At 34.0% G+C, this 20,775-nt stretch overlaps 3 protein-coding genes across 4 annotated transcripts; 2 read left to right on the top strand and 1 right to left on the bottom strand.

Annotated features, from left to right (window-relative positions):
* The first annotated feature begins 3,425 nt into the window (after nt 1-3,425).
* LOC100808603 (kinesin-like protein KIN-14S) lies at nt 3,426-8,351 on the top strand. Of its 2 annotated transcripts, none has more exons than XM_006604757.3 (13): nt 3,426-3,611; nt 3,700-3,771; nt 3,863-3,904; nt 4,297-4,442; nt 4,573-4,669; nt 4,758-5,021; nt 5,126-5,405; nt 5,816-5,977; nt 6,164-6,379; nt 6,475-6,512; nt 6,738-6,901; nt 7,002-7,115; nt 7,215-8,351. In XM_006604757.3, exons 1-13 carry the CDS (start codon nt 3,605-3,607, stop codon nt 8,094-8,096), a joined length of 2,484 nt encoding a protein of 827 aa, XP_006604820.1. In that variant the 5' UTR covers nt 3,426-3,604; the 3' UTR covers nt 8,097-8,351. The 2 variants fall into 2 exon arrangements, with proteins under 2 accessions (XP_006604820.1, XP_006604819.1); XM_006604756.3 differs by having other exon boundaries at nt 4,294-4,442.
* A 1,150-nt stretch (nt 8,352-9,501) lies between these two features.
* On the top strand, nt 9,502-12,574 carry LOC100808071 (microtubule-binding protein TANGLED). Its single transcript, XM_014771470.3, has 4 exons — nt 9,502-9,726; nt 10,155-10,297; nt 10,697-10,761; nt 11,544-12,574. Exons 1-4 carry the CDS (start codon nt 9,646-9,648, stop codon nt 12,422-12,424), a joined length of 1,170 nt encoding a protein of 389 aa, XP_014626956.1. The 5' UTR covers nt 9,502-9,645; the 3' UTR covers nt 12,425-12,574.
* A 1,654-nt stretch (nt 12,575-14,228) lies between these two features.
* Nucleotides 14,229-19,850, bottom strand: LOC100807537 (mitogen-activated protein kinase kinase kinase NPK1). Its single transcript, XM_003553676.5, has 17 exons — nt 19,435-19,850; nt 19,151-19,192; nt 18,662-18,727; nt 18,462-18,572; nt 18,306-18,386; nt 18,150-18,227; nt 17,949-18,031; nt 17,261-17,345; nt 17,086-17,186; nt 16,648-16,687; nt 16,461-16,517; nt 16,319-16,368; nt 16,057-16,207; nt 15,744-15,980; nt 15,304-15,638; nt 15,145-15,212; nt 14,229-14,670 (listed from the first exon to the last, which is right to left on the bottom strand). The coding sequence occupies exons 1-17, from the start codon at nt 19,720-19,722 to the stop codon at nt 14,567-14,569; spliced, it is 1,977 nt and encodes a 658-aa protein (XP_003553724.1). The 5' UTR covers nt 19,723-19,850; the 3' UTR covers nt 14,229-14,566.
* Between the last annotated feature and the right edge of the window lie 925 nt (nt 19,851-20,775).

Here is a 20,775-nt window from a genome sequence, read left to right as displayed (position 1 = left end):
ATGAAATCCAGATGGAAATTCAATGCTCATCTTCCTTCATGGATGGATTCTCTCAATATACCTTCCATCATGAAGAACCCACCAACTTCTCAAAACCCATTTCCTGCAACCTCAAAATCTGCCCTCAACCATGCAGATTTGAGCTCTCTTCTCTCGGTCTGCGAACAGCCTGTTTGATTATACGGGCATGGATGGAAGATTAACAACATAAAAAGATAAAGCGACCAACCGAGGGATCAGAGGGGTACAGAAATAATTAGTCTTAGAGAAATATTCATTTTTTAGAGGTGTTAAAAAATTATCATTACAATAAACTAACTTCATTTGTATTAGACTAAAACGTGGAGCTTATAATTAAATATAAAATGTGAGCAACTGCAGAAATATAATGAATAAAGGGGTCAAGTCAAAGTTTAATTACTTAATTAATTTATAACAGTAAGAAAATAAAAAGAGTAAGTGCAATACGAAGAAGCACAGAAAAGAGTAGCAATGATGAGCTTAATTAATTTGGAAGTCGCAGTTTTGCGGTGTTTGCTAAGAAGAAGAAGGCAAGAGCGAGTTGCAGTCTGAGAGATGGTCCTCTGGACCCTCACTGCTCCGCCGCCGATATCAACTATTATTGTTATTATTACTTCATTCATTCAGGTCCTTAACAGAGATGCTAATACAACATCATTTTCTGATGCAGGATAATTTATCAGATTAGCAATTCCGGCTGTTGATGTATTATTTCTCGTATAAAACTAAAAGGATACAAGCTAGCCTGGTTTCCCATTAATCTTCTATAGCATATAAAATGCCTCAATTCCTGTGGTAATTTCGTTGAAATGCTATATAGAATCTGGAGTTTATTATATACATTCTTTTTATTTCTTGTTTCCATTTGGTTGATGTTGCAGTATACTGGAAGTACCCTATGATACATCAGCTGAGGCCGACTTGCTCTATGCCTCTATTCACTTATAACTAACGCTAAGTTTGAGAATAACCGATATCAAAAAACAAAGAAGCAGCAACCCAAATCTTCAAGCAAACATGTGGATTGTTTTTAACATTTGGATAGCAACCCTGCCCATATACTGTCCCTAGTCAATAGCACTGAAATTGGTGGGACATGGTTTACAATACACTACCAGTTGCTAGATATCAGATGCTCATAGAAGCCTTATACCTAATTTCTCTGAAACATACGCCAAGAATATAAGCTACATACAGTTTCGGATATGCATATATAGACATGGCAAGAAAACCCGTATTCATGGGTACCCGCCCGAATTCGTCCCGACTTTGACGGGTAATATCCGAGTTAATCGGGTATGGGTTCGGGTTTTCCCCGATAAACAAAAGTCGGGTACGGGTACAGGTATGAGATTATTAGACCCGTCCCGAACCCGCCCCGCCACTTAAAATCTTTAGAATTTTTGCATAATTTAATCAAAAGGCATAGAATTTTTATTACTAATTAATTTTATTTTAGAATTTTTACATAATTTAATATTATTTTCTTAACTATTTTTGTAGACATACGCACTATAATAAATTTATTGATATATAAGTAGTTAAAAATAAATGTTTAACAATCAATTTATTTTTTCTAAAATCAAATTTTTAATATTTTTTTTACAAAAAAAAATATTTTTCTAATTTGAATGGTGTATGGGATGGGGTCGGGGATATCCAATACCCGACGGGTACCCGACGGGTATCGGGATGGGACAATAAACTTATACCCGTCGGGTATCGGATACGGGTATGGGGATATGTTGGGAAGTCGGAGTAAGGGATTGGGGAGACAATACTCGTACCCGTCCCGCCCCATTGCCATGTCTATGTATATATATATTTTTCATTTTATATCTCATTTATTGTATCTTTCTTTTATGATTTTAGTAAGGATAGGGGAGCTGCTAGGGGTGTCATTTCATGACAAGGTGGCAAGTTTGTGTAATGCAACATATCATGCAGAATTGCTATGCAACATGCCTGTTTTTCATGTATAAACAAGTTAATCTAACCGATGACAAATTAGATGTCTTCGTATCATTTCTGCTTGACTGCTTCCTTTTTTTGTTCTCTTTTTAAATGCATGCATTTGGACTTTGGAAACAAATGTCTGGCAAAACCATATGTAGTGTCAATTGATATTTATTTTCTTTTTTGCTGTTAAGAGAATGAGAGAGGAGGCACGACCTGTCTTTCCTATATCCTTTAGACTAGTTGGAATTAGTCTCTGACTCTCCGGGAGATACATGGGATACAAAATAAAGTCTCAGCCAGCTCAAAAAAAGCAAAAGGCAAGAGAAATAATTAAAATGACGTTCAAGTTTATCATAATTCATAAGTATGTAATGTTAGACCATGTGAGATGAGAAACTAGAATTATGATAAACATCACTTGAACTTTTATGTTAAATCATCAATAATATAAAATTGCGATTGACGTGGAAGCATATCCATATCCATATCCATGGATGATTGTTTGAGGAAGAAATAATTGTGTTGATCTTCTTTATTGATGGTAGTTAGGAAAGAAAATTGATGCATATGATTTGAGGACCATAACTATTTTTACAACAAGCAAGTACTCTTTCATGAAGAGTTATATCTTTTAAACCTTATATCTATTCACAATTATACTCATTCACAAAAGTTACGACTTACTTATTTCTATTTTGACATCATAAGAATAGAAATAAATAAAACTTATGATATCTACAAATTATATATAGACCACACCTAATGATATGTTATATATCTCAATAAATTTATCTTTATAAAATCACTTTAATGGAGATAGAAAATAGTGTTCCAATAAATTTTTATGTCTCAAGTAATTATAGTAACTAAAAAAAAAATTATTTGTATAATATCCAGCAACAAAAGTTAAAATAAAACCAAATCTGGAATTTAATTTCCAAAATTGTTATATTTTTACAACATTATTTTGGAAACTAAATTCTAGAATGGAATTAATTTTATAGGCATTTTAGAATTTTGTTTTCGAAAGGTTATAAAGCTAAATTATGAAAAATAAATTCTGGACATTTATATATTGTTAAATATAAGTTCTAAAAGTTATTTTTCGGCAAAAATATTTTTGATAAAAAAAATAAAGAAAAATACAGAGATGCAAAGAGGGGAAAGAAAAATTGCAAATTAAATTGGGATAGAACTTCTTACACTTCCACTATTGCTTCTTGCAATTATCATTGCATTATGGAAAAACCCATTCTGAAATACAAATTATATTTCAGAATGAATTTTCCATAATAGAAGTGTAAGAAGCCAATAGTAGGACTGCAGAAAGCAACAGTCATTAAATTGCCGTAGGGGGTGTGGGATGTTGTCCATTAGCATTCAATAAGAGGCCTGGCCCGGCCCGGCCCATATTATTTGTTAGTATGTATGAGTAGCCGTTGCATGATAGCTGCTTTCAGTGTCCGATCCCAAAATTCAAACTCTCATTTTTGCTTTAACCATTCAACAGCTAAATACCTCTCGCTAAAACGGTGTTCCTTCGTAAGCAAAATCTCTCCCACTCTCTCTGAATTCGTCAGCGAAATCTCATCTCTTCTTCTTCTTCTTCAAAATCTACGTTGTCATGGACGGTACTCGCTCTTTCCTTCATTTCCTTCTTTCTTCTTATTTCGCTTTGTCTTCGAGGAAATTTAACAATTGCTGTAAATATTCTTGTAGATCAAATCATTAAGATGCTTACAGAAAAGTTCAATCGATTCGGTATTAATTGCAATTTGAAGCCGTCATCAGGTTTCCATTCTTTTATTTGTTATATAGGTTTTTTTTTTTTTTTTTTAAGTTTGGGAAAATCATAATTATTGGATTATTTGTTTAATTTCAGAGTCACAGCCAAGCGTATCAACTGAAGCTTGTGATGAAACAGGTTTTTCTCCTTCTTCATATCCACTTAATGCTTTTGTAAGATCTTGTATACAGACACTGATTCTACGAGATTATTTCTCTGCAACAGTTCTCTATCTTCTCCTTATAAATTTCTATTTTATTATTATTACTGTTATTATAATCGATTCTGGAATGCAAATGTGAATTATTGAATCTTCTTGTTCTAATTTTCCAAATTAGTTTCTGTTTTAAATAGGCATTCATTTTGTGCAAACAAAATTTCAAACCTAATATACTTTAAATAGAGAATGTGATTTGGGGTTTAGATTTGATTTATCCAAAAAATTAAGGAAGTAAAAGATTCTTATCTTACAAAGCTGGTTACGATGTTGCCTCTGCCCTCTGATTATTTGGATTTTGGTATATCAGCAGATAATGTATTAGCACAACTGAACAATGAGACCTCTGACAATATGGATGAGAGTAGTATACCCAATGGAATCCATGAATGTTCTCCTCGTGAGGATCATACACTCCCAATATTGAAGAAAATCCTTGACTTGAGTACTAAAATTCAGGTAAATTTTAAATGTTGGTTGATGGCTTGGTCAAACAAAAGAATCAAAATCCTTCGGAGTATCACTTCTAATCAAATTCCTTCTGTATCATTGCTTTTGTTGATGTTGGTTTATATGGTTCATGTATCAGAATTTGAAGAAACAACATGTAGCCCTATCTAATCAAGTGAAACTCACAACTGAGTCATTTCCAGGCCTAGATGTTTTAAAGTCTGTTCAGCTTCTTGGTAAGGCTCTAACCTAAAATTGAATAATAATATCTGGTTCCATGTGATTACTTTATACTAGATTTTCATCTTTTTTATCTGTCACTAGGTGCTGAATATGAAGTGTTGAAAAGAAAGTACGTAGAGGAGTCCTCTGAGCGTAGGCGGCTTTACAATGAAGTGATTGAACTAAAGGGAAATATCAGAGTTTTCTGTAGATGCAGACCACTAAATGAAAGTGAAATTGCAAATGGATCAGCAGTATCTGTTGTCAATTTTGAGTCATCTTCTGATGAGCTCCAAGTCATTTGCTCTGATTCTTCAAAAAAGCACTTCAAATTTGATTATGTATTCAGACCTGAAGATAACCAAGGTACATAAGAAATTAAAACTTTTTGGTGGTTAAGTTTCAGTTGAGAAATTTTCTTTCTTTTGTTGGTTAATGATTAATAGTGTGTCGATTATTTTATTGTGCAGAGACTGTTTTCGAACAAACAATACCTATCGTCACATCTGTGTTAGATGGGTATAATGTTTGCATTTTTGCATATGGTCAAACTGGAACTGGCAAGACCTTTACTATGGAGGGAACACCTCAGCATAGGGGAGTTAACTATAGAACCCTGGAGGAATTATTTCGAATATCTGAAGAGAGAAATGATGTAATAAAATATGAATTGTTTGTTAGCATGTTAGAGGTTTACAATGAGAAGATAAGAGATCTTTTGGTGGAAAATTCAGTTGAACCTACTAAGAAGTGAGTTTTCATTCAACTTCAGCTATACTTTGATAAGCTTTATAATGAAATAATGCTTTCACTTTTACACTGTTGCACATGATGCTAATGTAATAAAATCTGAGTGCCAAACGCATATTGCTTTGCAAGGTAGAGATGCTGATAAAATTAACCATGACTTTTGGTGGAACCTAATAACTTTACTAAAAGACCTTATGACTTTAATTGATTATCTCTGCACCTGTCTTCTATGGTAGCATAGTTGAAAATGCATATACAGTAAAACCCATTAACATTTTGTCATAATCTCAAACCTTTCTTCCCCCTCCTTTTCAATCCAATTAAGCATGAAACTTTGACGTTTTAAATGTTTCTCAAGTGTTATTACTGATGTGAAGAACAAATTGTAAGCTTTATCTGATAAAATGTAGGTTGGAGATAAAGCAAGCTGTAGATGGAACCCAAGAAGTCCCAGGACTTATTGAAGCTCGTGTTTATGGAACAGTGGATGTGTGGGAAAAGCTGAAGTCTGGAAACCAAGCCCGATCTGTTGGATCCACTAGTGCTAATGAGCTTAGCAGTCGTTCTCATTGGTATGTCTTGCTTATTTTAGATAAACTATATTTGTGTGTATACTATTCTAAAGTTGGATGAGGCATAATTCTATGCATCAGTAAATGTGTTGAATAATTTGAGTGAAATTATTGGACAAGCTGGCAAATGGATATTAATCGTTCACCATTGATGATGACAAAGATGTGGTTTTGTTTAACATGCAGTTTGTTGCGAGTGACTGTTTTAGGGGAGAATTTAATCAATGGCCAGAAAACAAGGAGTCACCTTTGGCTAGTAGATTTAGCTGGCAGTGAACGTGTGGGGAAAACTGAAGCTGAAGGAGAAAGACTGAAGGAATCTCAATTCATAAACAAGTCTCTATCAGCACTTGGTGATGTTATTTCAGCTCTTGCATCCAAATCAGCCCACATACCTTACAGGTAATTCTCTCATCTCTCAACATATAATATCCTCTACATAATCATTCTTTTTCTCACTAGTTTTCTTTTTCTTTTTCTTTTTCTTTTTCAAATAGGAACTCAAAGCTCACCCATATACTCCAGAGCTCTTTAGGTGAGGATTCATTTCACAGCCTGATGCTCCTCAATTGTTTTATTTACATTTTAATTCAAGCGCTCTTTATAAGTGATGTTGTTATGTCTTGGATTAAAAAGCATTCATTAGATTGCAACTTCGTAGCTATTTTATTATTTAAAAGGTCTGTTGGTGAGTGCATTTTCTCTTCTTTTTTTTTCATTATTTATGATGTTGATCTGGGATTGAAAATTTGAAATGCAGGAGGTGATTGCAAAACATTAATGTTTGTCCAGATAAGTCCAGGTGCAGCAGACTTAACAGAGACACTTTGTTCTCTGAATTTTGCCACACGTGTACGAGGAATTGAGAGTGGCCCAGCCCGCAAGCAAACGGACCTTACTGAACTGAATAAGTACAAGCAAATGGTATGCTAGAGTCTAATTGTGCTATTATTAAGAACAAGAGAAGCTTTGTTTAATAAATCTGATTTTTAATTCTTAAATCTGGGAATTTGATCACAAATAGGTAGAGAAGGTCAAACATGATGAGAAGGAAACTAGAAAATTACAAGATAACTTGCAGGCAATGCAAATGAGACTTACTACAAGAGAACTCATGTGCCGAAATCTTCAAGAGAAGGCACAAACCTTTACACTTGTCTCTTTTTATTTAGATGCTATTATTAATGCATTCATTTTGGAAATATAACTCACCGAAGGTATCGTTGAATTTTCAAAGGTTCGGGATCTTGAGAACCAGGTGACAGAGGAGAGAAAAATGAGACTGAAACAAGAAAGTAAATCACTTGCAGCAGTTTCAGCTCAACCTTCAACAATGTCGGAGTCAATAGCTGCTCGGAAAATCATGAAGAAGCCACCGCTCGATCCAAGACTGCCACTTAGAAGAATTACTAACATTTTACCTCCACCACCAGAGAGAAAGCCCTCATGCAGCTCTTCCATGGATGAACAGGAAAACATTGCTAGAACAACTTCAATTAACACACAAGACCTTGTGAAACCAAGAAGGGGGGTATCCATAGCTGTAAGACCCCCAACCACACCATCAACATCACGGACCCTTCAGCCTAGAAGGAGGCGTGTTTCTGTAGCTACACTATGTCCTGTCAGAACTCCACTCCGTTCCCCCACTCAGCAATCACCGAGAAGGCCCTCATGCAGCTCTTCCATGGATGGACAGGAAAACATTGCCAGAACAACTTCAATTAACACACAAGACCTTATGAAACCAAGAAGGAGGGTATCCATAGCTGTAAGACCCCCACCCCCACCATCAGCATCACAGGCCCTTCAGCCTAGAAGGAGGCGTGTTTCTGTAGCTACACTTTGTCCTGTCAGAACTCCACTCGGTTTCCCCACTCAGCAATCACCGAAAAGGAACCAAAGGGAAACTCAGTATTCAAGGTTGTTTGCCCCATTGCCAGAAGCTATAACCTCAGTCGAGACAGCATCACCAACTTTGATGAGGAGCAGCAGTAAGTTTGCCGGCAGCCCTAGGCATCAAAGACGCAAACCCTTAGTGTGGACTCCTCTCAAGCTGAAGGGCTTGAAAAATAGCAGCAGAAAGTCATTGGTTATACCATCTCGGCCTTTCTACTGAAATGCTATGATCTTTGTTTTCTAAAACATAGGAAAAATGGCTGAAAAAATAGCAGATTTCATCACTCTTGCCATCTCGGCCATCCACCCAAATGCAAGGAACTAATAAATTAATTCCTTAGAAGTGGAAAAAAAAAGTTCAATTTTGATAGTCTGTCTTACTACTGTTGGTTTTATAAATTGAAATTATTTTCGTTTAATATCCATTGTTCATTATACTTCTAATACTTGTTCAATCAAATTTCTGTTGTGTCACAAGTTCAAGCTTTTTTTTTTTCATTCGTGCAGATTTAAATGCCAAGCATCTCTTGAACCCGTAAAATAAAACTAGCACAGGTACTCCATTCAATTTTTCCATTTTGGCACCCTCCATAACAACGTTTCCACCAATTGGTTGGTTATTTGCCCCCGCCCAAACGAATATTTTACAGAGAGCCAAAACGGGCCGTTTTGATCCTTTAAAACAATTTGATGAATTTAGTAGATTTTTTAAGAGGCTCCAATTTTTACAATAGGACGGTCGGCTGTTCACGGACTAGCGTCAAAGAGACAACTTCAAAATTTAATTGATCAATTTTACCATGATATAGGTGTGCATGCCTATTAGTTTTATTAATAATTAATTTTTGTCGAAAAAGCTTGATTGATTACTTAATAATTTTTTAATCATATTTTTTTCCATTGAAAAAGTTTAAATATGAGACATTTTTTAAGGAAATATGAATCCAGGACTTGGTTTCTATTAGCCATTTTATCATAAAACCTCTCAATATTTCATTTATTATTAAAACAATGGATTACTTGTATACACGCAAAATTTTAAGAGTAAAACATTACTTTAGTGGGTTTAGTCATTTTAATTAGTATCACCAATCAATTTGATCTGTGATATTAAAAGAAAAGAAAAAGTTAGTCTTTAACTTTGACAATCATAAAAAAAAAAATGGTTCTTGAAATTAGTCTCATTGGTAAATTTAATTTGTAACATTGTCAAATCAATTGATTTTGTTCCTGGAATTTATAATGATTATTAATTTCTAAATTTGATAATTATTAATTATTTTTATAATAATAATTATTAATTAATTTGATTTCTGAAAACATGTAAAAGCTTAAGAATCTCTAACGTTAAGAATTGAAATGATCCATGGTGCCAGTTTTTAAAACTATTTTTTGCTGTTGTAATTTTTATAATTTGAATGATCAATTATTGTAATTTAACGACTTTAAAAAGAAATGTATTCAATGAATAAGTAGATTATAACGATTTTTTTAAGTTTTTGGATTTTTTTTGTTTTTCCAAATAAAAGCGTTGAGTTGAAAACAGTAACGCGATTTGTTATTTTTAAAAAGAAAACAGAACGGTTCAATAATAATCGTTACCGTTTCCTGTGGATAGTCTAACACGTTGCAAAGGAGGGGACCGTTTAGTTTGAATTCTCACACTTCGGAGCCAAACTATGGAATCTGGAAGAACAAGTTTTGAGGTCTGAAATTCAGATTCTGAGTTATCCGAGTGAGTTTCAAATTTTGAGACCCACTTCCCAAAGATGGTTGCTAGAAGCCCACCAAAGCATAACAAAATGTTAGCTGTTCTCAATCGTTCTCTAATCAGAGAAACACTCAACAAGGTAACTAAAATACATTACTAATTTTCTCTAATGACACTTCATAAATTAGAATTAGATCCCCACCCTGCACCACTCCTTTCTTTGTTTGCTTTTTGTTTATTTTAAGGTTTAATTACTCAATTTTTACGATTTACTTCTTATCTTTAAAAACCACTCGTTTTAATCTCTATACATGCATGTATTTTTTGTCTTGTTTTATTTCTTATATATACACTTTTTAATCCATTTTAATTTATATAATTTTATATGACAATTTTAAATGGCAAGGACTTAAACAGATTAAAAAAAATATGTGTAGAAGTAAAATGAGTAGTTTTTAAGTATAACTATATGTAAAGATAGTGTAAATATAAAGAACTAATAAGTAATTAAACCTTATATTTTTAATCCGAGTTTCCCTGACAGTGAATTGTTGTGGGCCCTTGAAGGTGGATCAGTGCATGGTTCGATTACAAGAACTTCAGTACACGGTGGCCGGTGGAAATAAGGTTGTCTCAGGGGTAAGTCTCAGCCCTCGCAGCACCAGAGGTTATCTGCGAACCAGTCTAAGGTGCAAGCAAGAATCAGTCAGGTAAATTTTGGTTTTGGTTACATTCTATTTGAATTTTAAGATTAGTTTATAAAAAATGAAATTTGATTAGAATAGATGAAATTGTCACCCAATTAAACATTGTTAAGTATGGTGTTAGATATGAGAAATTATTATTGTCTCTGTCAATTTTTATGTAACATGTATTTAAGTTTTTCAATAAAAAAAATTAATAACATGTGTGATACAAAGATGAGTTGAAACTACGACGGTCTCAAATTATCCAATAATTTTTCGTTGAGTATTATTAAGTATGGTATTAAACTTTCATAATAATTATTTTAAAAATCACATGATGAATGTTTTTTTATTGATTAAGAGTATAAATATCTTACTACTTGTAACTATACTATTGTTCATAAACATAAACATGTTTTGAAGGATCAAGCATGATGCACCAAGAAGATCTCCACCGGGGAAGTTTCCTAAGCCAACAAATTCAGAAGGTCTTGTTACCTCTCTCTCTTTTTTATACAGTTATACTCTTAGCCATGAAGTAGTCTTTTTGTCAAAAATAAAGTCAGTTTACTTTTCATGGACTACATTAGTTAATATAATGTACGGTGGCTTCTAGGGTGAAGTCCAAAATTCTCTCCCTCCCTCACCCGTGTACCCCTGAAACGACCAGTAGTGGATTTAAAACCGTAAGAAAAAAAGAATTATATTAAATCATTAAAAAATAAAAATAATTATTTTTTTTTGTTTTTTTCTATCTTCTTTGATCTCTTGAAGGGCTTCAATCGGTGGCAGCCATGTCTTCGTTAACGTTGGGTTCTTTCAACAACATAGGGGCGTAATGTTTTTGTTGTGAGATTGATAATGTGTAATTTGTTTAAAATATAAAATTTAGAATGAATTAAGTTTTAGAATTTGGTTTGGAAATCTGAATGAAATTTGATGTTGGGTCTTGTGCCATTGCTAGCAGCAGAAGAATGGTTAGGGTAAAGCTGGAAGATAGAAAAAGAAAAAGAAAAAAAATAATATTTTATAAAAAAAATAATGTATCAAAATAGCTTGCTCATCCAGTGTCCTTTCTTAAATCTCAGTCATTCAATATTTTTTTAATATATCCTACGGTTATTTTTATTGTCGCACCGGTATACCCCAAAATTAGTTACTTCACTTTAGAATCGACCATAATGTACAATGATTCATTATTTTATCTGTAAAAACAAAAGGGCAATTCATCTATTTTACCCCTTCACTTGCAAATGTAATCTTTATTCAGGTAAAGAATGGAGGCAAATGTCACTGCCTTCAATGCTTGTTGGCGAAACTGTTGGAGAAATTTTAAAGGCAAGTCAATTTGCCAGCGAAATAGTCTCAGCAGTTAGTAGGAAAACTGCCACCAAGGAACCAAAAACTCCACAGTCCCAACGGTCAAACCAGAAAGTTGACACTGAAAACACACAACTCAATGCTAGAAGGAGGAAAGAGAAGCAAATTAAACCACTTTCTGATACCCCACCATCTCAATGGGCTCGTTCAAGGATTAACTTCAAGGTTTCTCCTCCAAAAAGAACAGTAGAGTTTGACAAAGAGAATAATAACAAGTGTTTGCCAAATAGGGCATGTGCTAGCAGTAGTACTAACAAGACAGTGCTTGTCCCCAAACCTTTATTCTTGTCTACACATTCTTCAAGGCAACAACTATTTTGCAAGACAAAATCTCATGTCATATCAAGAAACATAGGAACACAACAAAAGTGTTTGATCATGTCCCCACCTTCAGCAGCTTCCAAAGTTCAAGTCAAAGTAAAAAACCCATCAATTATGTTTATTTCTTCTTCACCCACAAGACCTACAAATACAAGTTTGAGTTTGAGCAAGAAGAGTTCTCCAACAAAGAGATGGGTTCGAACTTTCTCTCCTAGAGTGGCAACAAGATTATTAGCTTCACCAATAAAGAGCAAGAAAACTGTGCAAAAAAGTGATGGGGTAGTAAATTTGAGGAAGTGTTCTCCAAAGAGATCAGTTGCATCAAAACTATGTCGATCTTTCTCTCCTTCAAGGCTGGCAACAAGATTTGTTTCACCATTGAAGAGCAGGAAAAGGGCACAGCAAAGCGATGGGTTAGTAAGTGGATTGAAACAACGCCCAGCAAAGTGACATGCTACTCTCTTTTTTTTTTTAAGCTTTGATGAGGTCAATAATATCTTAATTCTCAAGAGTTTGAAGGGTTTTTATTATCTTTTTAGAGTAGTAAATAAGCTTCTAACTTAAAAAATAATGCTAGCTCCTAGAGAGTGTTTGTGTGAATATCCTTTTTTTTATACGTGTTGGTTTTTTTACTTATTTTATAAACATACATGTTGAATAAACATAAACTCATGTTTAAATAAGCTTAATTTCGCCCCTAAACTCATGGTTTAACTTGCATTTTTTTTTACTAGTAGAAAATATGATTTTTTACCCAAATGGTATATAGGCCAGTAAAAATGATTTTTTTTTTTTTACTTTACAATGGATAAAAAATACTTTTTTTTAATTATGCAGTTAATGGATTGGTTTACCAAAAAAAGGTAATGGATTGGTTAACTATCAATAGGCAACTTTCACATCTTATTCCAATCGTGTAACTCCCCTAACCCATAGAGAGAGTTGTGTTATGGGGAGGATCGAAAACCTATTCTCTCAAAATAGATCCTTTATGTAGCCAAAAATTAGAGAGAGAGTGGACAAATGAAGGTAGATGATGGAGAAAAAAATAGGGAGATAGAGAGACTAGAGAGAATTGTATCAGAAATTATCCAAAGTCTTGTTTTCTCAAAATAGATCCTCTCCCGACTCCCATGTCTTGTCTCTACAGCTAAAAAAACAAAAGCAAGGAGAGAGTGAATGGAGAAATGAGGACAGATGATGAAAAAAATAAAAAGAATTAAACATATTTTTAGTCTTTGTACTTTTGATAAAAATTTGTGTTAATTCTTCTACTTTAATTTGGATTAATTTAGTCTAAGGATTTTAGAAAATAGTCATTTTTGTCTTTTCTTACAGACGATTTTCTTCTTGAGAAGGGACAATAACCACTGTTTTTAAAGTTAAGTTTAAAATTAAATTGATCAAAGTTGAAGTTTGGATATTAAAAGTAAGTTTAATCGAAATTAAAACATTTGACCTAAATAAAGATATCGAGATTGAAGAGAGTTGGGCTAGAGAGGATCCAAGTCTTGTTCTCCCAAAATAGATCCTTTTCTATGGTCTACATCTTTTTTACTGCTTCACGTTGAGTGTATAATTTTATTCTCTCCTTGCGACAGTTTAATAATGAATTATTTTTGTTTATAAATTAAGAAAACAAATAAACGAAACACAACAAGAAAAATTGAAAGGGTTATCGAAATGTAAATTATTTTATAAATTAAAATTTTAATCGTTAATTATATTGTTTTTCACTGTATGTACGTTAAAAACTCCTTCAAAAAGATGTCAAATTGAAACTTTCTTGTATAAAATGTCAAATTGCAATATAATGTGAAAGCAACGTGAAACTATTGCATGAAAGAAGATAACCCCACATTTGAGAGAGAACTAATTGTTTCTGTTGGCAAACCCATAAATGAGTCTCACTCTCACATAGTTGTTCTCCAGTAGTACAAAATTCTTATTTGAATTAAACTGATAGTTAAGAAACTCCCATTGCAAATGTCCCGATGTCTTTCACCACCATAGTTCTCTGTCATATCTAATCACATCATAGCTAATGTCCTCCAATAAAATTTTAATTTTCTTTTGTGCCGCTCATAGAAAAATGACTTAATCAACTTTGTTTCTATATAAAAAAAAAAAGTTGAAATTAACAATTCTAGATTATAGTTCTAATGCTATCATATTTTAAGTTTGCTATATTCAAGAGATTAATTCCATACTGTAGGAGTAACAAATCAGACCACAAATTACCATTGAGAAACAATTAGCAGGGGGAAAAGAGAAACAAGTGGCAACAGATTCATAGGCAATCTTGCGCCACATAGTTCTGATTATTTGTATTTTCATAATACAGAAAGGGCATAAAGTTGACGCCATGCATCTCTCAAAACCCCAAAGGAAAGTAAAAAAAATTTCAAGCAATGCATGTATAAAAAGCTTTACATGGCACAACAACACGGACAAGATAAGCATGAGATTTTTCATATGGCAAAACGGCCAAATTGGATGAATATATAACATTAACGACCCCAACAAAACTGCAGTAACACGTGTTTGCAATCCCAGTAGTTAACGCAGGATGAATGCTCTAACGAGTCTCTCTTATTTACTGGGAGAAGCAAATCTTGTTTTCTCCCTCTGCCGATTTAAAGCTCGATCCTTCGGTGAAGATGTCTTTCCGCCCATGCCAGCCTGCCGCATCATTTCTGCAACGTTTGTGCCCAAGCAACTAGTAAATAAATTAATTATACAAATTCAGCTAGCATATTATGTTTCGATCATCTAAAGTATTTTTCAATTATGCACCAAAGTGACCACTTTGGAGTCTCTCCTCATGCCTCTCGCTTACATTAAATAGTCAAATTTAGTGCTACTCTAGATAAGCAAAAAAACAAGTTAAAAGAAAGTGATTTGATCCTTAAAATGAGAATCATCGGTCAATTTGATCCCTGGTTTATGAAATTCTTGAAATTGACACTAAACAGTCAATTTGATACTTAAATTTAACGATCATCAATTGATTTAGTACCTGATAATAGCGATTAAATTGACTGACACGTACCAGGTCAAGGATCAAATTAACTAATGCATGCCAAAGCTAAGGACCAAAATTAATGACAGTTGCAAAATTAGGAATTACAGGAACTTCTTAGACATTTTACTTAGAAGAGACTTCTAACCTCGCTTTCTCTCAAGCTCCTGATCGAGCTCTTCTTTCCACTTCCTCTGTCTCTCAGAAAAGCTTAGACTGCAAGTACAACATATAGTTCTTCAATTACTTTATATTTCTGAAAATAATCGATGCTTAGAAAAGCAAAGCAAGGCAAAAACAAACCAACCTTGGGCTACTGGGCTGCTGCTGAGAGTCAGCTATCAGTCCTTTCCATTCATTAAGGGAAGATGCTGGAATATCCTGTGGACTATGGTTATTTACATGGCCAACAGTTGATGATGACCGGCCATTACTTCCAGGACTTCCAGAATTATCAACGGCTTTAGACGGAGTACTAATTGGTACCCGACTTGGTGACCTGCTTTTAGGAGGTAATTTCAAATATTTTCGACAAGCAGTATCATCACTGGTGCTCTCAATCACATTGGGAGAACAAGATGTATTTAAACTATTGTAAAACTCTTCATATAAAGGTGTCTGCAATTTTTTCAGTTCAAGAGCCTGTCATAAATGCATAATCATCATTATAACACGGCAGTTAGGAGACAAAAATATTGGTCAAGTTACAGCAAAACGACTAACTCAATTTCAACTAGAAGCCAATACCTTCTCATCCAAAAATGCTTTAATTTTTGACTCTGTGAGTTCATCATCTTCCTCTGACAGAGATGGCACACCTGGAAAGGAAAAATCTTTCTGCCCCTTATCATCATCCCCTGACTGATCAGGTGGCACGTAACTTTCATCAGTGCCAAAATTAACCCCTCTATTTTCCAGTTCTGGACTTGCATCAAATTTACACCCCCCCCAATCATCAGAGGGATCAGACATTGGGTTGAAACTCTACATTAAAAAAAATGTTTCTGAGAACTCATTAATTTAATATTAAATAAAACAATAAGGGCTTGAATGCAATCACCTCGATATTAGTTGACATAAATGATTTGTATTTGGCATCACTCTGTGAGAACTCTTCTTTGTCATCAATCACACACATATCATCATCGTTGCTCATTCCCCATGACTGTTTAATTCCCAAGTCCAGAGGATTTACCGTTGAACAGCAAAGGCTACATAAATCACAAAAGTTTGTTAAACAATATCATATTACCATTCACTAGCATAAAAAATATAGCTCTTTAAGTGTTCCACCGAAATAACTGCCAATGTTTAACACTTACAAGGATTCCGCATTTGGGGCACATGATGGTGAAGAAGCTTCCAAATTTTCCTGTCAGAAGTGAAAGTGATTTTTTTTCTTAAAAATTGGTTTATAAAAGATACATAGAACAGAATTTTAAATATCACTTCAATTTTACATACCATGACATTAGATGACAGAGGAAGAGAATTCATATGTTCACCAGTAACAAAGGGATGCTGCAGTAAAAAATTAAAATCTTAGGGAGAACTGAAATATTTCATGAAAAATACTACTACTAGTAATGGCCACTCAAAATGTTATATATTTCATATGCGCAGTCTAGAGAGAAAAAGCTCATAGAATCACCTGCAGCAGTTTGGATGCCGATGACCTCAAAATTGGTTCCCTACAAAAGGATTATATTTTTATATGTGACTTTTGTGATCTGATAATGAACATTTGAAAAGAAAGCATACAAGGCATACATTATCTCTCTCTCTCTCTCACACACACACACACACACTCGCACACGCACACACACACACACAAGTGACACAACTTGAACATTAAACTCCTCTTTTTTGACAAATAGTTGACAGTATAGAAATGTGCTGAGGAATCTTTCTCCCCCAACCCCCTTCCTGCCCCCACTCCAACCACCAAAAAGAAAAACTCAATAATGTTTAGCATGATCAATCTTCCATCATATACTTCAAAACATAATTGACACAATGAAACACACTAAAATTAGGAATTTGTGAATTGTGATACAAGCAAAGCAGGAGAAAATTAAAAGTAACATACTTCTGCAAACATTTTAGCAGAAAATCTTTTGCTGCAGCTGATAGATGATCAGGGATTGGCGGATGAGACTTAGTTGTCCCTATATGGAAGAGAGCAGCAACCTGAAAGTTCACTTTTTTAGTAGATGTCCAGAGAGAACCTCTAACAGAATTTAAGGAGTCAGAATAAGAGATACCTCTTGTTGGTATTGCTGACTCCAGGGAGGCTTTCCAGTGGCCATCTCAATCACAGTACAACCCACACTCCATATGTCAGCAGAGCTGAAAAGGCGTCAATATATGAAAACATCTTTATTTGGCTTCAAATGAAACATCATTACCAAAAGATATTATACACAAGCACAAAAAAATAAACAAAATAAAACTCAAGCAATGCCACAAGAACAGTATATAAGAATCTCCTAATAAAATTTGAAAGGTAGAACCCTTGACCTTGAATTTGTACATGTCATTCATATAAAACATATAACTATCTCTGCTAGAGAATGAAACTAACATGCAAGCAATGATACTCCGATTCAAATTGCTTGGGACCAGAAACTTTAAAAAGCATAGTTAGCCCATGTGTCTTGCTGAAAATTCCTGCAACTAACTTTCGATATCCCAAGCAAATATTTCTAATTTCTAACAGAAACCATCATTGTATAATTAAGGCAGGCAGTTCTAACACAACTCTAGATATACAAAACTTTTGCACAGAATGGTCAACACGTAGAATCATAAACAGTCAATCACAACTACAATACCAAGTGATATCTGACCAGAAGAAACATCCAGTTTTTTAATCATGTCAAAGAATATTAAAAATAGAGCAGCACATTGTAAGTAAAATATGTCTATAGAGTAGATGGTTAATGTCCTTACAAGCAATGCCCAGTCTGGAGAATAACTTCTGGAGCCATCCAATATGGAGTACCTTTCATGGACTTGGCACCAGAAATGGTTGCCTGGATTATTTATAAAAAAAAAAAAAAACACTGCTTAAACAAATTTGCAAACAGAAAAGCCCTCACAAAGGTCAAGCAACATACACAGTAGTAGAGCTATAGATAAGACTGAGATTACCAGCTCAACAACTTGTTTGGATGCCCCAAAGTCTGCAAGTTTTATGCATCCTTTATTATCTACAAGAATATTGGCCCCCTGAAATTAATAAAAACTTGAACATCAGCTGCCAGTAAAGAACCAAGATAGCATGCATATCAATGAAATAAAATTCACCTTAATGTCTCTGTGCATGATTCCATTTTTGTGCAAGTACTCAAGTCCAAGTAGTAGCTGCTTTGTGTAAGTTCTTATTACCTGTTGAATGAATTAGTGAAACTGATTTGGCATATAAAATTACAAAAGTATAGTGGCTCGGTAACTAAAACTTACAGCCTCAGGGAAAGCCCCAAACTTCCCCAATAGTGATGATATGGATCCACCAGGAACAAACTCCAGGAGAATATTTAGGGTGTCCTCTTCTCTGACCGTACCCAAATATCTCTACAGCATAAAAAACTATTCAGTCAAGAGATAGTCCGGGTGAACTAATTGACTTGGAGTATCTTAGACCAATAAAATATCATACTCACAACAATGTTCGGATGTGAAAGGTCTTTCAGTAATTTAACTTCTTCCTCAAGCTCTTTTATGTGAGCCTGTTGGTGGTATGACAACATTAATCAAACAGCCACATAAGAACTACGCTAATTCAATGAAAATCTCATAATAACAGCCCAAAATCTGAATCATGCCATGTTTAAGAACAAATAAACAAAGCATTTACATAATTATGTGAAAAGGAACTGTTTTCTCATCACTCAAAGACAATCCCTAGTTTAAAGCATAAATTACGGATTTACTTCCCCCACCTTCAAGTTTTGCAGTAACCTTGATATTTCAGATGAAAAAACTATATATAACAAAGCAAGTGCGATGCCTTTAGTTAAAAATAAATTGAAACAACTAACAGCAAAAGGCACAATCAAACACCTATAAGTCACAACAATTGACTGGCATCGAATTGCTTTAGTAGATGCAATCAGCAGTAGTTGCAAATAGAACTTAATCAAACAACGAACCTGTGCCTTCTCCTTCGTAGCATTACTTGCCGCAATCAAGACCTAAAAACACAGACAAGAAAACGAAATCAATTTAAGCAATAAAGCTAAAATCACAATTAGTTCAAATAAAAGAAAACATGCTACAGCGAAATCAATTCCGAAGAATCAAGCGAAAAGGAGAAACAAACAAAAGCTAAAAACCGAACTCCAAAAGGAAATTAAAAAAAAAAATCGAAATGACGATAAAATTAGAAAGTGGAAATTAACGATGAAGCGAAGAAAGAACTCAGAAAGTAATTGACCTGTTTAACCGCCAGAAGCTCTCCAGAATCGAGATTCATTCCAACGTAGACTTGGCCAAAGGCGCCGCAACCGATCAACTCGCCTTTCCGCCATCGGATCGGAGGAGCAGCGTCCTTAGGAAAGGAGGGCGGCGACGGCGTCGAGGGTTTGGAGAAGACTCTGGAACTTCGGATACAATAACTGATCCTATCGACGAGGCTTCCTCCGACTCCAAGAGAGGATTCTTCGTTCTCCGGCGAACCGCGGAATACCAGTGATCGGCGAACTGATCCGAAAATGTCTTGCATTGGTAGTGATTCTGTGAGAGCGATGCGAGTGCGAGAGACGTTGCGTCGGCAACCACAGAAAGAACTGAACTATACAAATACAACAAAAGGGAGAGAATAGAGGGAAAAGGGAAAAGGGGTCGCGAACATCACTTTTCAAATTTTGGGTGACTTGCGAATATAATAAAAGTTATTTTTGGGGCCGTTTTGTTAATTGTTTGGTTTTTTGGACTCGTTGGTTAATTTGGTGTTATACTTCAATTTCCTTTTCAGTTTTCACCCTTTGTTCAACTCATCATTATTATTATTGACTTGACCTCTCTCTAATTCTTCGAGTTTTTTCTTCTTTGGAATTCATATAATAATTGAGAAATACTATGAAGCAATTCTCTAACAAAATGTCAGTTTTATTTTCAGAAAATAATCAAAAATAGTGTGCACAATGAAAAGAGGATAGAGAATCACAAAAAATTAATTATATAACAACACACACGATGAATTATTAAGATTAAAGATTTGTTAAAATTATATAATTTATTTCAAAATTATTACTTTTATATTTAATTTTGATAATTTATTATAATATTTAATATTAATTAATCTCACTTATATAGAATTAGTCATCTTTATATATAAACAAAACAAAGGTACAAGTTGTGGTTGGTCCAAAATTTATCAATTAAAAAAATGTATACGGGTATTTTTTTAATAAAAAATAGAATTTAGTCTTTTAATTTGAATTTAATTCTCAACTACGGTTATAGTAAAGTTTTTGTTCACCGTCAACTAATCAAAATAATTATTGGTAACACTTTAAAGATAGTTATCACGAAATTTATAAACTTATTGTTCTATTTTAAACTTTGTATATATTTAGTTTCGTTAGAACAAAAAATTCCCTCTAAGTTTTTTCTTCTAACGCATGTAATAGATTTCCAAAATGTAAGAGACATTTTGATCATTTTTTTTATAGGAAATATAATTAGGACTTTTCATTCCAAATCAAAGTTTTGATACAAGTATGAATATTGTCAGAAGACTTGTTACAAGCGTTAAATAATGATGTCTTTGTTA

This window comes from Glycine max, chromosome 19 (assembly GCF_000004515.6).
Source record: "Glycine max cultivar Williams 82 chromosome 19, Glycine_max_v4.0, whole genome shotgun sequence".
Classification (NCBI taxonomy): Eukaryota; Viridiplantae; Streptophyta; class Magnoliopsida; order Fabales; family Fabaceae; genus Glycine; species Glycine max.
Note: the sequence above shows the minus strand (reverse complement) of the source record. Positions and strands in the feature narration are given on the sequence as shown.